General features: G+C 43.8%; 1 protein-coding gene across 1 annotated transcript in view; it reads right to left on the bottom strand.

The window, feature by feature from the left end:
- LOC124287337 (protein unc-79 homolog) overlaps nt 1-17770 on the bottom strand; it is a 58048-nt gene that overhangs the window by 10525 nt on the left and 29753 nt on the right. The window contains 19 exon segments of the mRNA XM_046723835.1: nt 1045-1234; nt 1911-2089; nt 2379-2558; nt 2900-3004; nt 3836-3946; nt 6128-6367; nt 7028-7113; nt 7902-8017; nt 8220-8258; nt 8789-8835; nt 8837-9023; nt 9333-9501; nt 10101-10437; nt 11125-11438; nt 12364-12508; nt 13897-14079; nt 14613-14655; nt 15149-15231; nt 15435-15485. Coding sequence (XP_046579791.1) covers nt 1045-1234; nt 1911-2089; nt 2379-2558; nt 2900-3004; nt 3836-3946; nt 6128-6367; nt 7028-7113; nt 7902-8017; nt 8220-8258; nt 8789-8835; nt 8837-9023; nt 9333-9501; nt 10101-10437; nt 11125-11438; nt 12364-12508; nt 13897-14079; nt 14613-14655; nt 15149-15231; nt 15435-15485 — 2805 coding nt within the window.

Genomic DNA, 17770 nt, shown 5'->3' with positions numbered 1-17770 from the left:
CCTATGAGATTCAAACTACAGCAATCTTGTATACATAAGCCGAAGTCAGTCAATGAGAAGTTGATTGGTGTAGCAAACTGATCCAATTAACAAACCAACACAGCTCACACCTTTACGCCATTGACGGGTGAGTTCAAAAGGCAGATTAGTTATTTTACGGAAATCACTGTCTGTGCTAATCAGACTGGAATTGATAAGGTGCCCCTATTAGTGATATGGAAATCATTAGATAAACAAATGCTTAGGCGGAGGAATTAGGACTGGATCACCTTTTTTTTCTACCCTCATAGACATACCTATGTCTCGAATACATCAATAAGTCGAATTTATTACTTGGTCCTCAGCGATTCGACTCATCGGGATTTGACTGTAGTTTAAATAAAGCAGTGAAAGTCGGTAAAATAAATCTGTACATAGTGAACTCAAAAATAGCTAATCGAACACTGCATGCGTCATATTATGAGGTCATACGATTGCTAGCAATACAGCTTCTCAGAGGGGGGACACAGAAACTTGTTAAAGCGTCATTGACCAGTGAAATTAAAGTATTTCACATGAAGGTAAGATAAAGACTTATGACAGGCGTAGCATTATGATCGCTTTGAGGAACAAGGCCCAGGCGGTGACAGAACATGGATCGTAATCGGACTAGAGATTCAAACTCGTAACCAACTTGAACATAAGGTATTAACAGGAATAACAGGATCTAAGGAAGCTGGTCTGGGGTTTTTTCCGCCCAAAATTCCCACAAGGAAAAACAGACATGTAGCACATGTGGTTGCTCCCAAGTCAAGTGTCTTTGTTTGTAATATGCCCCTGTTTAGGATGCAGTTCATGGGTACCCAGTAGGAGGAGATGTGACCGTTAACCTACAAGCACCTCATGTGCAGCTCAGGTTGTTAACTCCCCACGGAGTTGAGAATGAATATTGAGTGCACACTGACCCACAAACCAGGGTAATAACATATGCTTTGAACATGGTTTAGGGTGAATACTTAGAGTATTAAAAATGATTCCTATTTAATTAACATGAGCAGTCCTCACCTTGGACTGTTCAGCAAAGCCTGTGACAATGACGAGGACATGCTCCGAGATGTGGCACCCTGCCTCCAGGGGAACCGGAAGACAGGATATGGGGGCAGCGCCCTCGGTGACAGCCGTGTGAGTCAGTGAGCCAATCAGAAGCCAGGACAGAAGCCGAATGTGTCCGATGCAGTCGATAAACTCCTTCGGCCTAAAAGATATGTAATAAAAGTTGACTTCACTCATTACAAGCAAGATAGTATGAATTAACCAGTGAGAAACAGAATAAATGTAAATTGGTTATAATCCCAAAGAATCTTAATAGTCAGAATACAAATGCAACTCATCTGAACGACAATTTTATATTTGTCAATCTGAGTTTAGGGCTTATATGAAATTTTAGAACAACAAAAAATTCCATTTTCATTTGCTTTCAATTACAACCAGATTTAACACCATGAATTATCAACATATTTGATTACTGTGTTCAAAATTATTACAGATAAACACTGGCAGATTGGTTTGTTTCTTTGTTGTCTAACACCACATTAAACAATATTCCAGCTGTATGATGGTTGTCTGAAAATAATAGGCTGGACCAGAAAATCCAGTGATTGATCTCATGAGCACTAATCTATCCAACAAGGACAATAGGCACGGCGGAAGGCCATTAGGACACACAGACAAGCTGGTGTAGTTCTTACCCTTGCTGCATGGTGGAAGGACATTAGGCCTCACAGACAAGCTGGTGGAAGGGCTGGTGTAGTTCTTACCCTTGCTGCATGGCGGAAGGACATTAGGCCTCACAGACAAGCAGGTGTAGTTCTTACCCTTGCTGCATGGCGGAAGGACAATAGGACACACAGACAAGCTGGTGTAGTTCTTACCCTTGCTGCATGGCGGAAGGAGGATGGTACAGCCAAGGCAGGTAACGTGAGATGGCACGGTTGTCACGTCCGTTGCCCCGAGTGATCTCCAGCGCTACGTACTGGGCCATTCCTGACTTCAGTTGACTGCCCAGAGTGTCTTCATTCAGACTGTTGGCTGCCCCACCCTTCATTATACTCTGGAAGTGCAACAGTCATCTTTTCTATGTTTTCCGGAAAGAGATTCTCGGTAGCATTTCCATTTAAAACTTGTTGAAATGACAGGGTGAATGTTTAACTTTAGTCAGCAATATTCAAGATAAATCAAACCAATTTTTCTGAATGCAATGGCTTATGTATACAACCATCTGTACCAGTATTAAGACACACCATCCACAAGGGCAAACACTGCCACATTAACTCAAGCATGGGTTAATCCCTTAGTTTGCATTATCTAAAAAAATGATTATCTTGATTCTTAATAAATACCTTGACTTTTGTGAGTGTGTGTAGATCAGTGATGAACTCCATGGCATCGTTGAGGTGCTGCCGCATACACTCGGCTGCACACGTGCTGACCAGAGACTGGGACTGGTAGTTGTACAACATGGCTGCGTCATCCACGGAGTGAGACAAGCAGATCGTGCCCCCAGTGTCCAGGACCAGGAACTGTCACACAAGCAGATGGAAGAGATAAGAGAAAACAGACACAAACCGTGAGTGTATGATCACCTCAAAAACGTGAAACGAAAAATAACCAAAGTGAGTTTGTTTTTATGCCACTTGTAGCAATAGCATGGCTGTGGACACCAGAAATGGGCTTCCCACATTGTACCCATGTGGGGATTCGAACCCGAGTCTTAAGCAAGATGAGCAAACTAACCACTAGGCTACCACACCGCCCCAGATACAAACCGATCATATATTTCTACCTCTGACATTTGAAATAAGAACACCAAAGAGTAGGACATGGCACATAAACAGGAAGGTTTTACCCAACAATATGTTACCTGCACAAGAAGCAAGGCATTCTCGTCCGGCATACTGGTCTTGAACTTGAGGGCCTGGACCAGCTCGTATATCACTGTGCGGGTCAGGATCAACTTGTCTCGCTCCTACCACAAATTTAAAGACAGTTCTCATAATGGGATTAGTTGTGATGATTCTTTACTGAAATATTCATAATCAGAGATAAAAGATCAGCTATCACTCCATTAATGCTCCTGAAATCTACAATGAATAAGGTTCTTGTTTTGTTTGTTGTGTATTTGTTATACAGCAAATTCAATCTAGCATTAATTAATTGTCAGGACTAGACAAACCAGTGATTGTCATTATGGTATAATGAACAAACCAAGTCACCAAATCTGACAACCAATCCAGATAGTCAACCCTGACAAGAACCTGATATTATGACTTTTTTCAACCCTGGATCCCCACAACACTGACATGATAGCCAACCCTGACAATAAGCTGAGGTTATGACCTGTTATCTTGCCTCACACATAAATGTCGTTTTCTGATTGGCTGAGCGCTCTTCTATTATTTTCAGTGTACCCTGCTTACAAGTGAGTAACATTTTCTATGTACCCCGCTGGGAATGCCGAACTCATTTGGTACTTTATCTCGAAAAACATTGAATCACGTATGATGTACGGAATTTACCGATGTTTTGCAAATGCATATCGATGGAAGGGAGATATCTCTAAATTTGTTATTCTTGTCGTCTGGTACTCCATACTATGATCCGATACCCGTGCTTCAAACAGTTCAAAATTACCATTGATGTGTTCGGTAAGACAAATATGTTGTTCACTTGTCCCAAGGGGCCCATGGGTTGATGTACCCTCGATGTTTCTTTATGTTCCCTGAGCCCCAAGGACAATAGGCTGAGGTTATGACCTATTGTACTCCTGGACCTCACCGACGACGGACACGGTACTCACCCTGGAAAAGGCCCTGTTGCACATGTAGCATACATCCAACAGCTGCTGCAGCTTGAATGGACAGTTCTGGATGGCAAAACTCAGAAGCTTTGAGAATGGCTCCAATATACCCTGAAAAAAATGTACCGAGAACTCTTTCAGTAAAACACAAGGCACTGTTGCTCACCTGCTTGGCGGTGAACACTTGAAACATCGCCAATAACATCGTGATGACAGCTTCAGTTTAATTGTGGTGAGCTCCAAACTACTAACCTCTACAACAGTACATATATCTGTCACATGATGGGATCAACACTCTACATGACCAATAAAAAAATAACATCAGCTATTAAATGGTTATTAGATACTTCCACCCCACCTACCCTGACATTACAGATGCTGGGCACCCCACCCCACGTACTCTGCGATTACAGATGCTGGGCTGACATTACAGATGCTGGGCACCCCACCCCACCTACCCTGACATTACAGATGCTGGGTACCTCATCCCACCTACCCTGACATTACAGATGCTGGGTACCCCATCCCACCTACCCTGACATTACAGATGCTGGGTACAGATGCCACCACACCCCACCTACCCTGACATTACAGATGCTGGGCACCCCACCCCACCACCCTGACCCACCCCATCCCCCTGACACCTACCCTGACATTACAGATGCTGGGCACCCCACCCCACCTACCCTGACATTACAGATGCTGGGTACCCCATGCTGGGCACCCCACCCCACCTACCCTGACATTACAGATGCTGGGCACCCCACCCCACCTACCCTGACATTACAGATGCTGGGCACCCCACCCCACCTACCCTGACATTACAGATGCTGATGCTACGGCACCCCACCCCACCTACTCCTGCATTACAGATGCTGGGCACCCCACCCCACCTACCCTGACATTACAGATGCTGGGCACCCTGACAGATACAGATGGTACCCCACCCCACCTACCCTGACATTACAGATGCTGGGCACCCCACCCCACCTACCCTGACATTACAGATGCTGGGTACCCCACCCCACCTACCCTGACATTACAGATGCTGGGGCACCCCACCCCACCTACCCTGACATTACAGATGCTGTACCCCACCCCCTACCCCCACAGATACCCTGACCCCACCCCAGATGCCCTGGACATTACAGATGCTACCCCATCCCCCCACCTACCCTGACATTACAGATGCTGGGCACCCCACCCCACCTACCCTGACATTACAGATGCTGGGCACCCCACCCCACCTACCCTGACATTACAGATGCTGGGCACCCCATCCCACCTACCCTGACATTACAGATGCTGGGTACCCCATCCCACCTACCCTGACATTACAGATGCTGGGCACCCCACCCCACCTACTCCCCTGACATTACAGATGCTGGGTACCCCACCCCACCTACCCTGACATTACAGATGCTGGGTACCCCACCCCACCTACCCTGACATTACAGATGCTGGGTACCCCACCCCACCTACCCTGACATTACAGATGCTGGTACCCCACCCCACCTACCCTGACATTACAGATGCTGGGTACCCCATCCCACCTACCCTGACATTACAGATGCCCCCCCCACCCTGACATTACCCCACCCCACCTACCCTGACATTACAGATGCTGGGCACCCCACCCCCCACCCCACCTATCCCCCTGACATTACAGATGCTGGGTACCCCACCCCACCTACCCTGACATTACAGATGCTGGGTACCCCACCCCACCTACCTGACATTACAGATGCTGGGCACCCCACCCCCACCTACCCTGACATTACAGATGCTGGGTACCCCACCCCACCTACCCTGACATTACAGATGCTGGGTACCCCATCCCACCTACCCTGACATTACAGATGCTGGGCACCCCACCCCACCTACCCTGACATTACAGATGCTGGGTACCCCATCCCACCTACCCTGACATTACAGATGCTGGGTACCCCACCCCACCCCACCTACCCTGACATTACAGATGCTGGGTACCCCACCCACCCACCTGACATTACAGATGCTGGGTACCCCACCCCACCTACCCTGACATTACAGATGCTGGGTACCCCATCCCACCTACCCTGACATTACAGATGCTGGGTACCCCACCCCACCTACCCTGACATTACAGATGCTGGGTACCCCATCCCACCTACCCTGACATTACAGATGCTGGTACGCATTGCAGATTGGGTGCCCCCCCACCCCACCCCACCTACCCTGACATTACAGATGCTTGGTACCCCACCCCACCTACCCTGACATTACAGATGCTGGGTACCCCACCCCACCTACCCTGACATTACAGATGCTGGGTATCTTCAGCAGGGAGATGATAGTCTTTAGCAGCCCCGACATGTCACATGGGTTGGGCAGCACTGTGAGCAGACGTCTGAAGAAGATGTCGAACTGGGTGAGGATGTTGGTCCACATGGGTGTGGAGCTCTCCAGGGTGATGCAGTTCATGTAGGTGCAGATGTTGCCCAGCAACAGCATGATGTTCTCCTGGGGCAGGTTCTTCCTCTCATTCAGGCCCTGCAGAAATATAGTGATCTCTGCAGTATTGGGGTCATCACACTTTTAAGAGCTAACTTTGGCAACTCATTTACTGAATTTATTATTATTGGATATTTATATAGCGCACATATCCACGCACTAGTGCATGCTCAAGGCGCTGGTATTGTTTTCCCTCGATCATTAGATGTCAGTCTCAACGGCACATCTTATTATCAATCTCAACTCCCTGGGGATCATACAACTCTTGCTGCCACAAGGCGCACCGAGTTAGTGTGGCTTTCCCTTCCTTACGAGGTAAGGAAATCCATCAAGATCCATTTCAGATTGAAAGTAACAGATCTATGAAAATGCATGGTGCAAACTTAAGGGTTTCACATTTGGACAGAAGCATTTTCACCTACATTCTCTTTGTCTTGTTATTGAATCAGAATGAGCGAGTTCTGTGTCATCCCAAAGTCAGAGTTGTTTACCCATTACTTGCTATTCCAGTAGAAAACTGCATACATGAGGGAGTGTGATGAGAAGGTGAAACATGAACCTCGGAGAAACATGAACCTCGGTGAAACATGAACCTCGGTGAAACATGAACCTCGGTGATAGATGAACCTCGATGAAACATGAACCTCGGTGAAACATGAACCTCGGTGAAACATGAACCACGGTGAAACATGAACCTACCTCCAGGAGATACTGCAGAGGGGCGTGGGATGTCAGGTCATTGAAGTCCACCAAGGCTGCGGCCATTGTCTTCAGGAAGTGTGGATCTACAGCAGCACAGACAGCATACAGTGACATACAAGTACACTCACTGACAGCACTGAAAGGGTTAAGGGCTCTGGTGGCCTGTAACATCTTAACAGTGTAAGACATTTGGACAACAAATAGAATCTGTTTGAAAGATAGCAGGTAAGGCCATTTCAATGAGAAGTAGACTTTGTAATGTCCAACACGGCATGCTTTGTACTAACAACAGCAAACTGAGAGGCAAAGACCAAATGTGCCCCAAAGGCATATTTAAGACATTTCTAGGGCATAGTTAACATGTACTTTTTGAACCCAAGCAGATTTTCTTAGATGTACAGATATAGACAGACAAACATTTAATCCTAGAAAAAGAGTTATCATATTAAAATACATAGATCTACAAAATATATGACATAATCTAAATGAAGCTAAGTACTAACCAGGGCCAATACAACATACACATGCCAAATCTTCCTAGGCTTGAGTTGGATTCACCCTTTTCATTTAATATCTAATATCTAGGAAACAACTAAGGGGAAAACAGTACAAACACTCAGTCTGTCAGTGGAGTTCAAAACAAGCTTCATATCATTGTCAGTGGAGTTGACTGAGTTTAACCATTTGCTTCATATCATTGTGCAGTATTAGTAGAGATAAAATATCATCTCCTCAGTGTTAAAAGTCATGAAATCTCAACAAGCTGGTATGTAGTTCCTATGACATTATATGTCAGAGTCTGGACAAATCAGGAAAACAGGACCAAAATGAAACAGAAAGTTTGTTTAACCAAACATGTTGAATGTGTCACCTTCCAAGTTACTTGTGAAGAGCATGGGGAAGATTCCATTTGGTGCCAGCTGATGGAGGACACATCGCAGGAACTGCCTCGCAATGCTTACAGAGTTGCCAGGCATCATCACACTACTGTGGACAGACATATTTACATTATAACCTTAATGTTAGAACCATACACTCATCATTTGGTGAAGAGAAATCATGACTGGAAGTGTAAGCTTCTTAAATCCTGAGATTGGAATCTGTCGTCAAAAATTATTTTCCTAGTTGCGGCCTTTTTTACACGACCCTGTGCCACACATTATACACTAACATATGCTAGCAGTCTTACCTTTCAGCCTGCCAGGAATACTGACTGCCTGATGCAATACTGAAAAACAAAACAAGAAACACTTGTTGGAAAACACTGGACACCATCACCCTGGTTGAAACAATATAAGCATCATCATGTTTTCAAACAGGTTTTCATTACCTGTTTCATTACCTCATGCCTCATTACCTCATTTTTGTGGCCATTTTGTTAAATAGCATAAAAATAAAAAAACATTATCTGTGAACTAACATAAACAAGGCTACAGAAAAAGTAAATCATTCAACCTGGTGCACAAATCAAACATATACTGAAATATAACTGTGTCATTCTAAACATGACAGGTAATACACTCTCAAACATGTCTAAACAGTACTGATTTATAAAATCTGCATTAAAAACATCTTCTTACAAACAATTTACGAAAAAGTTCAAATATGCCGAAATACTACATCACGTTAAACATAGAAAGAGCTGTATTAAAGTATTAAAGAAATGTAGGCCAAGACTAACATGTCTCAAGCATGGGTTAACCCCTGAACTTACATGATCTCAAAACATTTAAGAGAGCAGGTACAAACAACGCTCACCTGGAGACACTCTGCAACATCTCCAGCAACATTGGCATTGCCAGCGCCCGGTTCACGGTGAATGAAGGTTGCGAGGACAGTGGTGCACAGGCCGATGGTGTCATCGTCATACTGCTCCAGCACGGCCCCACACTCGGCACACCTCTCCACCATCACATTCTCCCCATAGCGCGAGGCCGTCTGCTTCTTGGCAGCTTGGCTCTTTGCCAGGAGCTCAGCCTTGCGGGCCTTACGTCTGAAATGAGGAACAAGCTAAAAGGGTTAGTCACAGGCCTCAGCTGGGGTAACTCAATCTTGACATAGACTGCAGGCCCTCAGGTTCAATTTCAAGAACTCTCTTCTGCAGTAGCTTAAAGATGGTGTCCTATCGCAATGAGAGAGCTCATCTGCAACAGTATCTTTGTAATATCACAGGACCTCCACTTTACGGAAAAGCCCAGACAAAGATCTTAACACTTTGGACTAACATGGGCATGGTACTGACAAACCTAAATTACACCAAAGTTAACAAATATTATAAGATTTAGCTACAACTGTCCCTTACCCTGAATGACGAGTAGTGATGCCCACAGCTTCTTCAGTTACTGTCCCATTCTCACTCAGCTCGGGGAACTTCTTCTGCAGTTCCACAGTGGTGAATCCCGTCCTCCTGGCCTTCCTCTGCCTGAAGTTGGGCTTCAGAACGTTGCTCCTGCGGCCCTCAGTACTCTCATCTACCAACATGGGGAAACAGTTGCTGTTACCACATCGGACAACATGGTCTCTTCACTTTGAAAAATATCCTATTGGGACACAATACACAAGGGACATTTCTTCATACTTGTGAATCACATATCTGTACCCAATATATCAATGTACAATGCTTTATCAAGATATCCACAATCACACATGTGAATACCACCCCCTGACAAATGAGAGTTTTGTGTTCTAGATCCTGCGTATTGCACTACAGCACAGATTTCCTCTTTGTTCTTGAAAAGAGAACATTTGCCCTGAGAGTAAAAGGTTGGTGTGACATTTGCCGCATCACATCAAAAGACATTTAAAGATGTTTCGTGATGCAACCTGGCCCCGTCTGGCACTCACATGAAGGGGAAAGTACAAAGCCGAATTCAACCATACAACCTATAGTAACGACATAGTCTGCTCACAAATAATGTAGTGCTAACAATGCTTCACAGACCTGGTTGGTCAGTTGACAGTGTGTTAGTGGGGTATCCATTATCAACCATGGCATGGTATTAGTCCATAGGCATGCACGCACTGACACAAAGGTGTCAAAACCCCACTTCATCTCTTTTTAATAGATTACCTTTGCCATCCTCCTGTGGGCCGTCCCCTCCAGAGTCAGTTCCAACTTGATGCTTCTCCGACTCACAATCTGACGTCTGGGTCTTCTCACTCTCCTCTGTGCTTTCAATCTCACTCTGGACATCTCGACTGATCTCCGACACTGTCCCCGCATCACGTGATCCCTCGGTGGTGCTGCTGCTGGCCGCCCCGGACATGCTGATACTCGGCCGCTGAGTCTCACTCTGAGATGCTGCAAACTCTTTCAGCTGCTGCGCCATCTTCTTCTCCACAGCAGAAGCGTATGCTGGTGACCCCTGTTGACTGTGCTCTATCTGGATCTTGCTGTGGTCAGACTTCTGTTGAACAAAAGGTGCAGTGTTAGTTTATCAGAATTACATCACAACATCTTCAAAGGTCACAGGATTACTGTACAAATCATGTTAAACATTGTTTATTGTAATTAAATCAACTAATGTTCATTAATATTTTCAAACTTGAATTAAAGATAATAAAAGTCTCTCAAATCCAATTGCTCCCTCAGATTATTCGTTTGTTAGCCATTTAATGCCACACACAGCAATATTCCAGCTATGCGACAGCAGATTGTGAACTAATGATTCAGAACTAGAAACTCCACAAACTGACAGTGTATGCAATGATCCTCCCCATCAGGGCGCAGTGACATGCAACTGATGTTCGAAGTTTGACCATTGCCTTTCCAGCAACATGAATCATATGTGTTACTAGCAGGAGTACAGAATTATACAAGCTGAATGAAAATTATCATAAATATTTACCACAATGAGTCACAAGTTACATGACTAATTTCCAGTGACGTTATTTCAGGAGACAATAATCTACTGAGTGTCTGCCGTCACTGTCAGTATAGTAACTCAATATGTGACTGGGTCGGTTGTGAGGGAGAGAAGTAAATTTAATATAAGCTAGACTGTTTCATAAGTATATCAATATAGTCTTTCCTGATCTAATGTAACTACGGCAACTGCCAAACACCTGTTGTGTCAAACAGCAACATCTCCTACCTCATCATCGGCTGAATCTGGTTCTGAATATTCGACAAGTCGTCGTGGTTGTCGGAACTTGGTGACTTTCCTCACACCATCCTTCTTAGCTCCTGGCAGGGTCGGTGTACACTCGGCATCGGACAACATCCCCTCGCTACTCTCAGAGCCATCGGTGTGCCCCTTGAGGTACTTGACAACGCTGGCCCCAGGTGGGGAACGGACGTGGACTGTGGCCTTGTCCTCTTGCACGGACTTGGAGCTGGAGGGACTCTGGGGAGGAGTGTCTGTTTCCTGGATGTTCTCAAGGTCACTGATGGACATCTTGCTCAGATCTGTGGACAGGCAGTTAATTAGAATGCAAGGACAAATAATTTAGACTTTAATGGAGGCCAGTAATGTCTTGTTGTTTAATGCTCCTCTCAGCAATATTCCAGCAGTCTGTAAATAATAGGGTCTCGACCAGACAATCCAGTGATCAACAGCATGAGCATTGATTTACAAATGTCACCATCCGATCCTGTTAATCACCACCTATAACAAGGGTGGTTGCTGAAGACCAGTTCCAACCCAGATCTTCATGGGTGAAAAGGCCAGAGATGAGTGAGTAGGTTTTTTCAATGCTTTAAGCAATATTCAAACCACATACCAGTGGGCAGTAACAAGCTGGGTGGGTATTCATACCGAGAGCTTCAGCATGACAAGCCAATGCTTTAACCAACACACATTCCTGGCACTCCAGGGCAACTTGAGTTATTCTTCTAGTTATTTTTTTATTATGCTGACAGATATTTGTCCAACATTCCACAGAGAGATCTCAATGCCCAAATGATCTGAAGTCCATGCCTTTACATCGAGGAACAGAACTAACATCATTATCATGTGAAGCAAGGCTTACAATGATAGGCCACCATTTCCCCTCAAGGGCATTCTCATCAAACCAATCTAGTATTTCAAAGAAACTTCAGTTTTATCAATTTCTCTCCAACTTGGTACATGACCACAAAAACCCAAACTCACTGACTGACTGAGTATGGTTTTATGCGTTTTAGCAATATTTTTAGCAATATTCCAGCAATATCGGGGATTGGGCGGGGCCATCCAAGCGTGAGGATCGAACCCAGGCCTTTAACCACTAGGCTAAACACCCCCACCACCCCCTCCCCCACACCATAATGAAGTCCATAGTAGAGTATGACAGTTCCAACAATCACAGCCCTTCTATCACTGCATGGATCAAATCCCTGGTACGACACTCACCCTTGTTGCGGTGGATGGTGGGGGAGGGAGGGGGGAAGCCGTCCTCGGTGATCTTGCAGCGGTGGTGCTGGGCCTGGATGGTGTTTATCACAAGCTGCACCAGGGTCTGGATGATGGCCGACACTGGAGATGTACTGATGTGATACTGCAGGAAACAAAATCTGGACGTTACTTCTAGTCTATAGGCATGCATTTCTAAAGTAGATAAATATTCAAAAAGACACTGAAACATCATTCCTTCTGAATCAATACATGCTTGGTTGTATCAATGTATGCATATAAGTTGATATATGGCAGGATGTGACATGACCAAGAGGACCAAGACACACATAGAGACGAAATTTAGAAATGAACAAAATCAGTACTGTGACTGCACAGGAGTGAGTGAGTTTAGTTTTACGCCACTCTCGGCAATATGCCAGCTATATGGCGGTGAACTGTAAATAATCGAGTCTGGACCAGGCAATCCAGTGATTAACAGCATGAGCATCGATCTGCGCAATTGGGAGCCGATGACATATGTCAACCAAGTCAGGGAGCTTGACCACCCGATCCCGTTAGTCGCCTCTTACGACAAGCATGGGTTTCTGAAGATCAATTCTAACCTGGATCTGCACGGGTGACTGCACGGAAAGAAGAACTGCCAAAGAGGACCACCCACCAAATACAGTGTGATCAGCAGGGACCTACAAGGAACACCTACCTTAAACAGTAAGACCATCAGTGATCTACAAGATGGACCACCTACCTTATACAGTATGACAACAGGGCACAAGTAGGACAACCTTCCATATAAAGTATGACCAGCTGGAACTTAAAATTGGGCCAACCTTGTACCTTATGCAGTAAGACTATCAGTGACCCTCAAAATGGACCACCTACCTTATACAAAAATTACCAGCAGTGTCATGTAAAGCGAAACACTTATCTTATACAATATGACCATTAGTGACCTATAACATAGACCAACTACCTTATACAATATGACCATTAGTGACCTATAAGATGGACCACCTACCTTATACAATATGACCATTAGTGACCTATAAGATGGACCACCTACCTTATACAATATGACCATTAGTGACCTATAAGACGGACCACCTACCTTAAACAATATGACCATTAGTGACCTTTCAGATGGACCACTTATCTTATATAATATGACCATTAGTGACCTATAAGATGGACCACTTATCTTATATAATATGACCATTAGTGACCTTTCAGATGGACCACCTAGATGGACCACTTACCTTGTACAATATGACCATTAGTGACCTATAAGATGGACCACCTAGATGGACCACTTACCTTGTACAATATGACCATTAGTGACCTATAAGATGGACCACCTAGATGGACCACCTACCTTACACAATATGACCATTAGTGACCTATAAGACGTACCACCTAGATGGACCACCTACCTTACACAATATGACCATTAGTGACATGTAAGATGGACCACTTACCTTGTACAATATGACCATTAGTGACCTTTCAGATGGACCACCTAGATGGACCACTTACCTTATACAGTATGACCAGCAGGGCCCTGAGCCAGGAGAGGCGGGTATGGGGCTCCAGGTACCACAGGGTGTAGTTGGGGGGCTGGTAGTCGGAGGCGTAGCGCTGGGGGGAGGGGCAGTACTGCAGCAGTAACAACGTGATCGGGAGGATGGTGTTGCCTAACTTGAAGTTCCGGTCAAGTACCTGGAACAAAACAACAGTAATTAATAACTGAAATAACATTATAAATAACATATATCAGATCAGCGATTGCAACAGTCAGATCCATCCGCTTGAAAAGACAAATGACTTGTAGAGAATAGTCACATCAGATGAGTGAAACACTGAGAGAATAATTTAAGAGCTACCAGAAATGATCGATTGTCAATCCCAAAAGAATAAAAGTGAAGTTCAAACCCCTAAGATGAACTTTCAACATTAATCACCAGGACAGATCATCCATAGTTCCAAGTTGCTATTCTTTATACTATCACTGGTTTCTTTTATGAGAAAGTGGAATCTACCCAGTGTGCCTAGTGTCCTAAGAACTGGAACGAACTAGCCAATCAGGAAGCAGCAGAAATAATAATGATCTGTAAGTAACTGCAACAGTATCACTGCACCTAGCATAGTGGTATAGCTGCTTCAGTACTGGCTTATGGAATTTGAAAGTCATGTATTTGAAACCAACTGTCAATCAACAAGAGCACATTTCCCTGGTACGGTTTTAGACTTACAAAGGGGACACCACTCAGGAAAGCATTGAACACTGCTGAAGACCTGAAAAAGAGATACAATAGATATTACCTTCTGAAACCACATTGACAAAGGGTAAGGCTAATTTATTATGAACAGCAGGTTTCTTGCCAGATATAAATATCCATCTGGATAAGTTACAAATATATATGCAAATGTCAGGGAGGTACTTCTTTCTGCGTTCACAAACAAACATTTTTTGTCAATCAGATTTCTCAGCGCCATAGCTTAACAGAGACGATGCTTAGACTTTCACAAGTATAGGGCAACAATGGAAACAAAAGTTGCACAATCATTTTAGCAAGACACTAGCAAGAAAAGTGTCCAAAACTGCACACAATGGTCAATATCAAGTCTTAAGTATATACACAGTATGAACTACCCCTTGACAAATATCTATATAATGCTTTTGCCTGACATAAGCTAATTACTATCCAGTATGTCACCAGTAAACATCAGTTGCAGTTGTAAATGGAAATAGTCCATACAGCAATATGCAGGCTGTGTTCATAGTTACCTAAGCTTGTATGGTGGTACGCTGAAGGACTTCTCGGTCTGGTTGTACCCAAGGAGCACATTCAGGTGTCGCAGGACAACGTTCTGAAACGTTGTTTATTATTACAGAATATTTATATAGCACACACACCCATGCAACTAGTACATACTCAAGGTGCTGGAGTGTTCCCTTGATCAACAGATTCTGGCATTGACAGACACCCAATTGCTGAGTCAAACCTAAGTTGGCTTCATTCACAATCATCCATCTGTCCACTCACTCACTCACTCACCAGTCTGCAACCTACCTGAGCTTTGACATCTTCACTGGCCTCATCCACCTCTTCCTTCACCATAAACTGCAACACAAGATGACCAATATGGATGTGTGTTTCAATACCAACATGTGCTTCAATACCAACAGGTGCCCAATACAAACATGTAATTCAATACCAACTGCTGCCCAATACCAACATGTGCTTCAATATCAACATGTGCTTCAATACCAACAGGTGCCCAATACAAACATGTAATTCAATACCAACTGCTGCCCAATACCAACATGTGCTTCAATATCAACATGTGCTTCAATACCAACAGGTGCCCAATACTAACATGTGCTTCAATACCAACAGGTGCCCAATACTAACATGTAATTCAATACCAACAGGTGCCCAATACTAACATGTAATTCAATACCAACAGGTGCCCAATACTAACATGTAATTCAATACCAACTGCTGCCCAATACCAACATGTGCTTCAATATCAACATGTGCTTCAATACCAACAGGTGCCCAATACTAACATGTGCTTCAATACCAACAGGTGCCCAATACTAACATGTAATTCAATACCAACAGGTGCCCAATACTAACATGTAATTCAATACCAATTCAATACCAACTGCTACCCAATACCAACAGGTCCCCAATACCAGCAAGTGCTTCACTATTTCATTGTAAATATGGCCTACAGGAAGTCACCTCATACCAACACATTTGGAAAATGCCGCACCTGACGTATGACATCACTATCACATCCATTATCAGCTCTGTTTGATACATACACACCATAACAACTTCAATTCCGGAGTAACTGCATGTACAACCAAAGCTGTGCGTGTTCATGTAAGAAGATATGGAACAGAAAACAACCATCTGTGTAATTACAGTGCAGATAACAATATGGGTGTCTCCTAATTAATCATCACTGGCCATGTCATTAAAAGACGGAATATCCCTATTTGACCAAAACTTGTGCTCAGCAATAACATGTTTAAGTGAGAAAAATAATTAAAGTACTGTCGGAAATAGGTTTTTTTTGGCTGTTACTCTGTATCCCTAAAATTTACACAATTGCAAATAGCATATGTCGAAATAACCCACATCGGCCTAACTGGGCATCAGTGGGATGCGTAATAGGATATCCAGAAAAGCATGTTTATTCTTAGAAAAAAAATGAATAGCTGCTTAAAACAATAAATCAGACTATAGATGACAATTAGGTTGCTCAGCCAGGTATGATGACGGACCGTCGACACACCTAGCCTGAAATGCACGTGCCGCCTACTGGCACAAGGGATCATATCAAACATATTCTGTGTGTTTTCTTGTGTGTTGAATATGTCTCATATATTGATTAACATCTAACATGTCTTTCTTTCATAAAGTTTATGTTGAGATATGTAAAACAGTATGATACCCATAAAAAGGCTTAAATCAGCCATCGTATTTAATGTCTCAAAATATATAGGCAGCATGGCCACCCGAAGATCGACTACATAAATTGTGGATATAAATGTGAAATAAAACATTTTTTTTCGATTTCCGACGGTACTTTAGTATGCTCAGAGTCATTATATAATGCCTGAGTGGGGTATGGTATCTCAGTGGGATAACTCTATAAAACACAAAGACACACACACATGTAAAAAAGATTTGGTTCCCCCATAGTAAAAGTTCCGACGGAACTTTTCATTCCAACATTTGTTCCTGTAATAGTGCATGCGGAACAATTATTTCGTTCCGCACACACAGAATTTATTCCGGGTAAAGAGGAACTTCCACACACATCATAAAGTGTCTAAAAGAGGGTTTTGTTTGTTGGGGTGGTCTTAAAAATTTATACAAACCTGTAGAGGTTATGAATTCTTTGAAGAAAGTCCTCCTTGGGGTACGGATAAGCATTAAAATGTCCATTTTAAATCCTAATGACAGTTGTAACTATATTTTTAATAAAATATTTACAAAACAAAAACTCGCTTTTGTCTTGTGAGACCACCCTACAGGGCCCTTACGGACCAACACAGCCAAGAGCAGGTAACTCTCGCCGCTTCACTACCTCGTACCTCACTTTTCATGCTGAACGCGTGTCAGACAGAATGAGGGAAGTGGTGGGGATACCCCAAGGAGGACTTTCTTCAAAGAATTCATAACCTCTACAGGTTTGTATAATTCTTTTTCAGAAGAAGTCCTCCTTGGGGTACATATAAGCATATGACAGACTCCCAAAGATATTTGAGACGGGAGTGGCATTCTGTCTGGCAACAACTAAACCCGTGGTGGAGGAAATCTACAACCGATAATGGAAATAGAAAACATCGAGCCACCTGACCGCTGATGTCAATCAGACGGGCGGGAAC

The sequence above is a fragment of the Haliotis rubra genome, unplaced genomic scaffold (assembly GCF_003918875.1).
Source record: "Haliotis rubra isolate DU_JTF1 unplaced genomic scaffold, ASM391887v1 Scf40, whole genome shotgun sequence".
Lineage (NCBI taxonomy): Eukaryota > Metazoa > Mollusca > Gastropoda > Lepetellida > Haliotidae > Haliotis > Haliotis rubra.
Note: the sequence above shows the minus strand (reverse complement) of the source record. Positions and strands in the feature narration are given on the sequence as shown.